General features: G+C 42.0%; 1 protein-coding gene and 1 pseudogene across 1 annotated transcript in view; one reads left to right on the top strand and one right to left on the bottom strand.

Annotated features, from left to right (window-relative positions):
• Positions 1-1,078: 1,078 nt before the first annotated feature.
• Positions 1,079-1,624, bottom strand: LOC144233209 (small ribosomal subunit protein eS7 pseudogene; annotated as a pseudogene).
• Positions 1,625-2,820: 1,196 nt separating this feature from the next.
• The window catches only part of LOC144233208 (E3 ubiquitin-protein ligase RNF10), a 34,251-nt gene continuing 26,479 nt past the window's right edge, over positions 2,821-10,592 (top strand). Inside the window, exons 1-2 of the mRNA XM_077766043.1 lie at positions 2,821-3,229; positions 3,294-3,353. Of these exons, the coding sequence (XP_077622169.1) occupies positions 2,821-3,229; positions 3,294-3,353 (469 nt within the window). The remainder of the gene's footprint in view (positions 3,230-3,293; positions 3,354-10,592) is intronic.

Genomic DNA, 10,592 nt, shown 5'->3' with positions numbered 1-10,592 from the left:
AATATTTCACAAGGAGAAAGCGCCAAGGACCCTGAGAAACTATTTTGAAAATGAAAAATCTCTTCTTGGTTTAATGTGTAGCCTGACAGATGGACACCCACTGCTTTCTTTTGGAAGAACTGCACGGGTTTTTCCTCTTTCCCTCTCTTTTATTTTTAAGAGTGATAGAAGGGATGATTCATCCATATAATCAGAGTTCTCACATCGTTGTTAAAGGAAATAAAAATTTATCAGGGAAACTTAGTATATTTTCCATATCTAGTCATATATAAGGATGGACCTCAGGATTTGGGGCTGTTCCTTCTAGACATCAGAGTAAGTTTTCACACCAACATTATGTATCTGTTCTCTCATTTCAGTAAGATTTGTGGGGGAAAAAACTGCAAAAGGTGAAGCAAGACAAGCATTTTAAGGAAATTTAAAAACAAGAGATTAGTACCTAATCTCTTAATTGCAGTTAAAACTTAATTTCAAGAAAATTGATTGAATTATGTATACAGTGTTTACTAATGCTTTGTATCACATGCGATGACAAATAAGGAGCCAAAAAGGATCCAATTAGAGGAATTCCAGAATTTTGTCTATTTGTTCAGATGTGACTGCTGAAATTCCACTCATCCTTCCATACTCAGCTCAAATGACACCTCTCTGGGAAGCCTGCCTCTACCCTCCCCACCTCTTTGTACTTCTCTCCTAGGAGTCTTTTCTACCGTGAGCATTTTGTATTAACTTTAGCTCTCTCTCTCTCTCTTTTTTAAAGGAATTAGAGGTTTTTTTTTTTTCAGTTTACTTAGAAAAGAGAGCATGCGCATGCATGCATGTGCAATTTGGGCAAGGGCAGAGAGTGGGTGAGTGAGAATCCCTGGCAGGCTCTGCACTGTCAGCCTGATGCAGGGCTCCAATTCACAAACCATGAGCTCATGACCCCTAAGCTGAAGTCAGACACTAAACTGACTGAGCCCCCCAGGTGCCCCTATTGTAGCTCTCACTACCATTTTCCATTGTAGTTTTCTTGCTTGCTTGCTTGCTTGCTTGTTTTCTGTGAATGATATGTTATTCAGTAAGTTTTGTTGACAACTTAAACTGGGAATTCAAAATTAGCATCCTTACCAGTGAGCTTGTTATAGACAGGAAAAATTTCACCCTTGTGTTCCACATCGTTCTTCTATGCTTTATCCAAATGAACCTTTATGAGCTGGCTGCCATCCAGTTTCACATGGATTCTCTTGCCCACAATTTTACTTGGGAAGACTAAGCTCTCCAGGATTGCATCGTGCACAGCTGTCGGAGTGTGGAATGCTTGCTTATTTTGTGTACAGCTTTTTTGAGTTGGGTCTTGCAACTCTGGGCAATAAACACATCGCACTTCCCACTGAAGTTTTTCTCTAGTTTACTTATTAGCTGGACTTGGATTTTCTAGAAAGATTTAAGTTGAGGAATGTACACAAAGATTATAATGGCTTTCTGGCTATGACTAACTTAAGTTTCCTTGGCTCTTGTTATATTTGGCTCCCTTAGCTGGGCCTTGAGTTTTGTGTTCATCTGCAGCTCAAAGAGAGTCTACAAGGTGCTGGACTCATCCATAGCCATTTGGCTTCATGATACTGGAGCGTGAACTGAACATGGCCTTGTCCTTGGTGAGCACTGGCCTAAGCACTGTAGTTTCCTTTTTGCTTAATTCACGTAGGAAACTTTGAGTATATTAAAGACCTCAATATGAATATATTTTGGCATTCCTTTTGCTTAGCACAGTGTCTGGCATATAATAGGTTTCTAACTAGCTGAGGTTAGTCTGAAAAATTATTTGTTCATTTCTTTAACAATGTTTGTATGTGACCCTTTGAATCTCAAACTGCTATGGTTGTAAGAATCATTTAAAATTTTCCAAAGTACAGATGGATGTGACAAGATTTCCTAAGTTGCAGTGTCCATATCTGTAAAATAGAGAACTACTTATCTCATAGGTAGTTGAGAACATCATTTATTAGCTATGTGACCATGGGTAATTGATGGAAGCTTTTTGAGCCAGTTTCCTGGTCTTTACATTTGTGTTAATGTGAGGATTAAGTGTGATGATCCATATAACACACAGTGCAATGCCTGTTAATGATAAGCACTCAAGGAGCGCCTGGGTGGCTCAGTCAGTTAAGTGGCCGACTTCGGCTCAGGTCATGAGTTCGAGCCCCGCATCAAGCTCTGTGCTGACGCTCAGAGCCTGGAGCCTGCTTCGGATTCTGTGTCTCCCTCTCTTTCTGACCCTCCCCCGCTCATACTCTGTGTGTGTGTGTGTGTGTGTGTGTGTGTGTGTGTCTCTCTCTCTCAAAAAAAAAAAAATTAAGAATTTTTTAAAAAAAATGATAAGCACTCATAATGTTATTAACAATGAAATGTAATATTAACAATGACTTATATTAATAACTGGTTTGTTAATAATGAAGTGAAGTTGTGTATGAGGAAGTGTTGTAAAGTGATATTAAATGTAAGGTTATTTTCATTATTGTTATTATTAGATAAAATAAAGGCCATGAATAAATTGATATGAATGCTAGAATAAGAACTATAAGTTAAACAATGAGTAAATAAAAGGATTTCACAGGTATTCTAATGTTTGGATTCGTTGTTAGTAGTAGTGCATATTATTATCATACACATTTTTAGCGAGCGTGCTGAAACTAAAACGTGAACTACAAGTCCCATCATCTTTTCGGGGGGAAGCGAGGTGCAAATCACGGGGCCCGGATGTATGTAGAAAACTACATTTCCCACAGGGCCGCACTCTCACATCGCCACTATATATATAGTCCATCCGGGTTCTTCGAGATGCTGTTTGGCGACTCGTCGCCATTCCCGGAGCACGTCGGCCTCGGCCAAGAGGCGAGTGTCGGTCGCTGTGTCGGAGACACCGGTCCCCGACACCCAGACAGCCAGCCCTCTCCCCTGCCCCGCGGCGGGAGAGCGTGTCCGGCCGGCCGGCGGGGCTCGCGCACCTTCCCTCGACTCCCCTTCCCCCGTAGCCTCCGCCCCGCCAGGCCCGGCCCGGACCTCCGAGCCCCGGCCTCCTCCTCCTCCTCTGTCACCGCCGCCGCTGCCGCAGGGCTCGACAGCCCCACCCGCTGCTTCTCTTTCCAGTTTGAGAAGCCGAGGAAGGAAACAGGGAAAAATGTCGCCATGAAGGCCGAGAACCGCTGCCGCCGCCGACCCCCGCCGGCCCTGAACGCCATGAGCCTGGGTCCCCGCCGCGCCCGCTCCGCTCCGACCGCCGCTGCCGCCGAGGCCCCCGTTGATGCCNAAAGGGCAACAGCCGCCCCGCTCCGCCTCGGCGGGGCCGGCCGGCGAGTCTAAACCCAAGAGCGGTAAGGGCGGGCTCCCGGGGCGGGGGGTGGGGGTGACTGCCCTGAAGGTGGGGGAGGATGCTCGCTCTGGTGTCTGCTGGGTTACCCAGGGACAGCTCCGCTTTCCACTATCGTTCTTCTCTTACTCCCCTTTTCCAAGCTCCCATTATTTAAAAATTAACACTTATGAACACTGTACACAGTGGTTTATGTGAATCCTTGCATTATCATTATCCTTGCATTAATACTCGGAAGAGATTGATGAATTAAGTGCTACTTTTATCCCCAATTTGCGGATGAGGAAACTGAGGTTCACAAAAAGTAAGGTCACCCAGCTAGTGTGTGCCTCATAGCAGGCCCTACGACCCGGACCTGCTTTGTCTGACTCACCACTCCACGCTCCTAAACCACTAAGTTGTTTTACCCTTTAATGTTGAATTAGCATTGGATAGTGTTCAAGTTTAAACAGGGGAGGGTGGGGCCCAAGGACTTTTCAAACTCAAATTTTGTATTAATAACCTGGCCCAAGATCCATCCTTCTGTTGAAGAGGAGTCGTCGTTGAATGGCTTTGTTCAGTGTGGAGTTGTGGTTAAGAGCAGTAGCTGTGATTCAGTTTTTCGGATTTGCTAGACGTTGAGTGTCTGGATTTCCTTTTCTGTAAAGGTGGAGATAGTAAGAATTAAGTAAATTATCTCAGAAAACAAATGAACTAAGAGCTTAGCAGAGTACTTGGCAGCTATTATGCACCAGACACCCATCATGCCTATTTCCCTGTGTTAGACTAGAGTGTATCCTTTTACAGGGAAGGTTTTGTTATTTTTGTAGTCCACCTTCTCAATATTAAGTTATGACTATCATGATAATAGTTACCATTTATTGAGGGCTTACCATGTGCCAGGTACTGGGTTAGGTTTGTACATCTGTTATCCGTACTCCAGTTATTAACCTGTCCAGCAAAGTGGAATTGTTCATCTCTAAAGAAGGAAAAGGCTGAGAGGCCAAGAGTTTAGGAGCTGGCAGCCCAGTTGAGTGTTCTCCATCTTACTTCAAAGCTCATGTACTAATCTCTGCTATTTCATACTGTAATTATATTGGCAGTAATAGGAAGTTGTTTTCAGTGGGAGTGGGGATATGTGGCAGACAGGGGAACATTTTGAATCCCCAAAAGTAGAGTTCCAGTTTAAAACTTTTTAAGATTGGGGCGCCTGGGGGGCCCAGTCGGTTGAGCTTCCGACTTTGGCTCAGGTCATGATCTCACGGTTTGTGGGTTCGAGCCCTGGATCGGGCTCTGTGCTGACAGCTCAGGGCTTGGAGCCTGCTTCTGAATCTGTATCTCCCTCTCTCTCTGCCCCTCCCTTGCCTGTGCTCTGTCTCTCTCTGCTTTTCAAAAATAAATAAACATTAAACATAATAAAACTTTTTAAGATTAAAACATTGTAAGGCTAATTTGAGTTCAGAATTGATCTCCTGGATAGAGCAAACTTGTTTACCTGGTATGCTGAGGACTTGTAGAAATTGCTTATAGAATGGGGGTGGAGGCCAGGTGTCTCCATAACAAACGAATGCTAATCGAAGCAGGGATTAGTGTGGACTTTAGGGCAGCATTATGTAGATTAATTTTGGGGTTTTGCACATGTGTAGCTTTATCACAGATCCCTCCAGAGATAGAGAGTAGCCAGGCCTCTTGACTACTGTTGGAACTACTGGTTTAGTGTAATCTGAATATTTCTCATTGTAGTTGGTAAATGACCTTACCTTTGCACTCAATTCTGAGACATAAAGTTAAAGATTATGGTTTTCTAGCTATCTGAATTTTCTTTTTTTTTTTAATGTTTTATTTATTTCTAAGAGAGAGAGAGACAGCGTGAGCAGGGGAGGGTCAGAGAGAGGGAGTCACAGACTGAAACAGGCTCCAGGCTCTGAGCTGGCAGTCAGCACAGAGCCCGACGTGGGGGTCTAACCCACGAACCGCAAGATCATGACCTAAGCGAAAGTCGGACGCTTAACCGACTAAGCCACCCAGGCACCCCATCTAGCTATCTGAATTTTCAAGTAGTTTTTCTGGGGCTCCTGTTTAAGCCACTGACATATGCCTTCACTTTATCCTGTAGTGAGGCAGTAGAGAAAGTTGGTGACAGTCCAAACAAGAAAACTGAGGTATTTAAGGCATTTTTGTCCCTGACTTTGAATGTTGATTAGTAGGACTAACTCTGATTACCCAACAGGATGATAGAGAATTCTGCTGTAGTTTGACCGAGAAAATATTTGTCAGTGTTAAGGTTTCAGATAGACTTGTATAGAATACTTACTGTTGGGTTCATTCTGACTAAAGTGATTTTTTAAACAGTTAAATACTGTAGAATACTCTTAAAGCATTTGTTTATCTTCTTAATTGAAAGCTTCTGAGGAAGGAAATAAAAACTCTTTTAAAGGATTTCTTCTGGGTTTTATAAAATACACCAAGTGCCTCTGATAGCATTAGTTTTTTTTTTTTTAATATTTTTATTTATTTCTAGGAGAGAGAGAGACAGCGTGAGCAGGGGAGGGTCAGAGAGAGAGGGAGTCACAGACTCTGAAACAGGCTCCAGGCTCTGAGCTGGCAGTCAGCACAGAGCCCGACGCGGGGCTCGAACCCACGAACCGCGAGATCATGACCTAAGCGAAAGTTGGACGCCCAACCGACTAAGCCACCCAGGCGCCCCTGATAGCATTAGTTTTTAATATGTTTGTTAGAAAGTTTGCCATTGCCAGTTCCTACTATTCTGGCCACTGCTATGTATGTTCCCTTAGCAAAAAGGAAGGATAGGTTTGTAGCTAAACAAAGGTTCATTAGCCGTAATTCACTGCATGCATTTAAGAACAAATCAAAGGTAGAGTGGGTAGAGATTAAAAATGGCTTAGGAAACTCTGGATATTGGCTTTTAAGGTTGCACTGAAGGGTAATATATGCTACCTTAAGAACATTACAGCTAAGGTCGATGCTGCCATGACAGATATCATTCAGGACTTCTTACGCAGTGATTCTAGATGGTTGCTCTAGCAAAACAGTAGACTCAAATTCAGCATAATTCTGTAAAAGGTTTCTGTAGTATTTCAAAAGCTGAGTCAATACTTCTTGTACTTGATTTTGCAGCAAGTTGTTGAAAGGACTGAGTTGAAGAAAGAAAAGAAAGTGTTAAGGTGAAAAGACAGCTTTCTTTTGTCAAAGTAACAAGAACAAGTGTTGCTTAGATTTTAAATACTTAATTCCCCTTTCCTCTCCCCCTACCTCACATGAGGAAAAAAAATTTGTTCTCTATTCTAAACTGTATGTCATGAATGGTCGTTTGCTTCCTATCTACATGTTTAATATACTTGAGTCTTTGTTCCAGCAGTTGGCTTAAGTTTGCCCTTTATGCACACAGGAAATAGGTAAATTTGGCTCCTGGGATTTACTTGATCTTTTTGTTTGGCCCAGTGGCATACCGCATTTTCTTTGCCTCGGCTAATTGCTTCAGACATTCATATAACATTCCTTTCCTTGGATATATTTCTCTAGCTTTGTTCCAATAGGGCTAAGATGCAGTTCTAAGTCCATTTGCTGTGAATACCCCTGGAATATAGACCAAAGGAGAAAGGTGTGTTTGGGTTTAGGGAAAGTCATTTAGAAAGAGCAAAGAAAGTAAAAAGAGGCAAGAGATTAGGTTGTTTATGGACAAACAATGGACCCTGGCCCAGAACCAGGCTCTTGCCCCATTCCCCTGGGTGGGGGATGGTACTGCCATGGAGGTTAAGGGAAGGTCAGGTATTATGAAGCAGTTATTTTGAGGTTGGTGATATGAAGCGCTATCCTGACACACTTCCTCTTATTCCGGTACCAGGAGCCAGGTTACTCGTGGTAATCTGCCTTGAAGAATACTTCTGAACTGTAAATGGACCTGGAGGTTTTGATGGCTTTGAAAATTGAGGTGACTCGAAGCCTTTAATAAAAACCACTTAGAGGAGTTGCAAGAATTTCCAGGCCTGTTGGCTGGAGTCCTTGGTTTATATGGCTTTGTTGGAAGTCTAGTGGGTGCTCTTTGACAGGAATGATTTAGACTTACTAATAATAGGAGGCTTCCAAATAATAATGGCAACTCGATGCCAACCACTGTGGTAGGCATTTTACAGAAGTTTTTTCTTAATCTTCATGACCCAGTGAGGAGGCATGCTAGAGGATAAGTCTGATTTCATGGACAGGAAAACCGAGGAGGCTTTAAAGGGGTTAGAGTCATTGGTTCGAGTGAATTCTTTTTTTTTTTCTTTAATGTTTTTTATTTATTTCTGAGAGAGCGAGCGAGCAGGGGAGGGTCAGAGAGAGAGGGAGACATAGAATCTGAAGCAGGCTCCAGGCTGTGAGCTGTCAGCACAGAGCCCGACGCGGGGCTCGAATCCATGAACCGTGAGATCATGACCTGAGCCGAAGTCAGATGCTTAACTGACTGAGCCACCCAGGTGCCCCTGGTTCGAGTGAATTCTTAAGAAGTCCTAGGCGATATTTGTATATTACCCTTTGTATAAATTCACTTTAGCAGGTAACTTGGTGCATGTCATTCTTGATACCACTTCCCTCTTCCTTTCATTCAGAATTACTGATTTCAGAAATTAGCTGGATTCAGTTTGTTGTCAGTTGTTTCTATAGTGAGGCCATATGTTCCCCCTCCGGAGGTGCTTGTCAACCATTCTGAATGATGATAAGCAACTTGGTTGTGATTACAGCATGAATCAGCAGCAGAAACTTCCTGGCTGGTATTCTGACCTAGGTTGTGCCACCTGTTAGAACTAGAGCTAGAGGGGCGCCTGGGTGGCTTAGTCGGTTAAGCGTCCGACTTTCGCTTAGGTCATGATCTCGCGGTTCGTGGGTTCGAGCCCCGCGTCAGGCTCTGTGCTGACTGCCAGCTCAGAGCCTGGAGCCTGTTTCAGTCTGTGACTCCCTCTCTCTCTGACCCTCCCCTGCTCATGCTGTCTCTCTCTCTCCTAGAAATAAATAAAAATATTAAAAAAAAAAACACAAAAAAACACTAGAGCTAGAAATGTGGATGATGCCAAATTTTTTAACTGAAAAATTTATGGTCTTTAATTTAGTAATGGAGGGAAGAGATTGAGATATGTTTACTGTTATTTGGTAGAGACCTTTCTGTTAGTGAAATGGGGAAGAACTGAGACACTGGATTAAGTTTTCAAGTCTCTTATTGACTCCTGGATCCTGAGTTCTGGATTTGAGCCATTTAACTAATGGTCTTCTCCATTTTGGAATATATCTTGACAGTAGTTCTTGGGCAATTGTTCTCAGCTCTGGCTGTTCATTAGACTATCCTGAGGAACTTTTTTTTTTTTTTTAAGTAGGCTCCGCTCCCACTGTGGAGCCCAATTCCAGACTTGAACTCATGACCCTGGACTGAGATCAAGAGTCAGACACTTAACTGACTGAGCCACCCAGGTGTCCCTCCTAAGGATCTTTTTTAAAAATGGAGATGTGTGGAGTTCTTCCTTAGGGATTCTTTCTGATTCTTTAGGTCTGGGTTGGGTCCTTGGGCCCTGGCATCCATAGTTTTAAAGTCTCTGCCAGTGATTCTTTTATGCAGCTAGGATTAAGAACCACCACTTTGAAAATTAAAACTTGAAACCAAGAATATTTCTCCTAGAAACTTGACTTTTTTTTTCTGCTTTTTAAAATCTGAAGCAGATCATCTTCATTGCTATCTCCTTTCAGAGAAAGGAGGACAGATTCTACCCCACATGTTATTCACATGTGTATCCTAGCAAGTTGTCTACAAGACATCCTCAAAACACTACTCTGAAAAATTTTATCTCTGGGTCACAGGCCTGCCTCTTTAGCTGCCTGTTGCCTGGGTCTAGAGATAAGAGCCAGCCTATCACTTTACATATATAACTTCATACCATTAGGCAGTGGAAGACAAGATGAGGGAGTTGATTCTAGTAACTAAAATTGTGGAGCCATATGTGGTCAGTTGTTGTAATCTGTTTTAGAAATGGGTAGTTCACTGTCCATCAGAGAGCATTTCTGTAAGCGTGATGAAACTGTTTCCTTGTGTGTGTGGTAATAAGTGAAGAAATGAAAACTGCACTTGCTGAGGGCCAGCTTACTTTCTTGAGCCCTCAAAGTGTAGAATCTGACTCTACCTAAATTTATGCAATCTATTAGGTACTTGAAAGTATTAGTGTCAAATGCAAGTATCATCTGAAATGGTCTTAGGTAATGAGGTTTGGGAGAAAATGTGTTTTCCATTTATGCCTGTTTTCATAAAACCTTATTTGTTCTCATGGTAAAGTTAGCTTGAACTCTGTATCTCTCCAAATGTTCTGTTGATTTGAAATCTTATTAACTAACTCCATAGGTAAGAAAAAATTTCTAAGAGATCTGAAAGTTCACTTTCACCAGAGATGCTGTGTTTGGTAATAGCTGTTGGTAACTGAATTAGTAGGTAAAAGTATAGTTCTTAAATTCTAGTTTCAGAGTAAACTCTAGTCACTTTCCCTAACTGGGATTTACAGATAACTGGTAGGAATAAACCATCTGTTCTCTGTTTGCATTGCTGCCATCTCACATGACTGTTAGCTTGGCTCCTGGGTTGTGGTTTGGTCACATTTGGAGAGGACAGCATACCTTTCATTTATCCCATGGTGGCAACAAACTGTGAAGTGGTTGCTTTCAAAATTCAGATTCTGATTTATCAGCTCACATTTTCTTTTTTCTTTGAGGATACACTCCACCTTGGATTTATTTAGTCTGCTATAAAATAAGCTAGTCATCTTACTTAAAAATAATTTTTTTAGGTACTTCATAGTTTATTAAATTATCCAGACAGTAAGCGTACAGAACTTTTTGTACACTTAAAAGTCAGAATCTTAGAGGATGAGGTCTGAGCATAGGAATCCCTTAAAAGTTCATTTGAGGTATTCCTTCAAACTGGCAGGATTGAGAACCACTTGATTAGGTAAAAGTAAAGCTCCATTTCCCAAAGTTAATGGTCATTAACAGCCTGCTGTGTTGCCTTTCCAGACATGTTTCTGTGAGTTCTATTTATATATGTTTGTGTGTTTTATAAATTTATTGAGAATAACAGTCATATGCTCATTGAAAAATATCTGATATAAAGAAGGTTAATAAATGACCTTTTTTTTTTTTTACATATCTGGGGGGACATTATGAACCTTTTTGTGACAGAGTAACAGATGTGATATCCAATGTTTCATAATGAAAATTTATTTTCAGGGTA

Source organism: Crocuta crocuta, unplaced genomic scaffold (genome assembly GCF_008692635.1).
Source record: "Crocuta crocuta isolate KB4526 unplaced genomic scaffold, BGI_CrCroc_1.0 scaffold339, whole genome shotgun sequence".
NCBI classification, from domain to species: Eukaryota; Metazoa; Chordata; class Mammalia; order Carnivora; family Hyaenidae; genus Crocuta; species Crocuta crocuta.
This window is presented reverse-complemented; position numbering and strand designations above follow the sequence as displayed.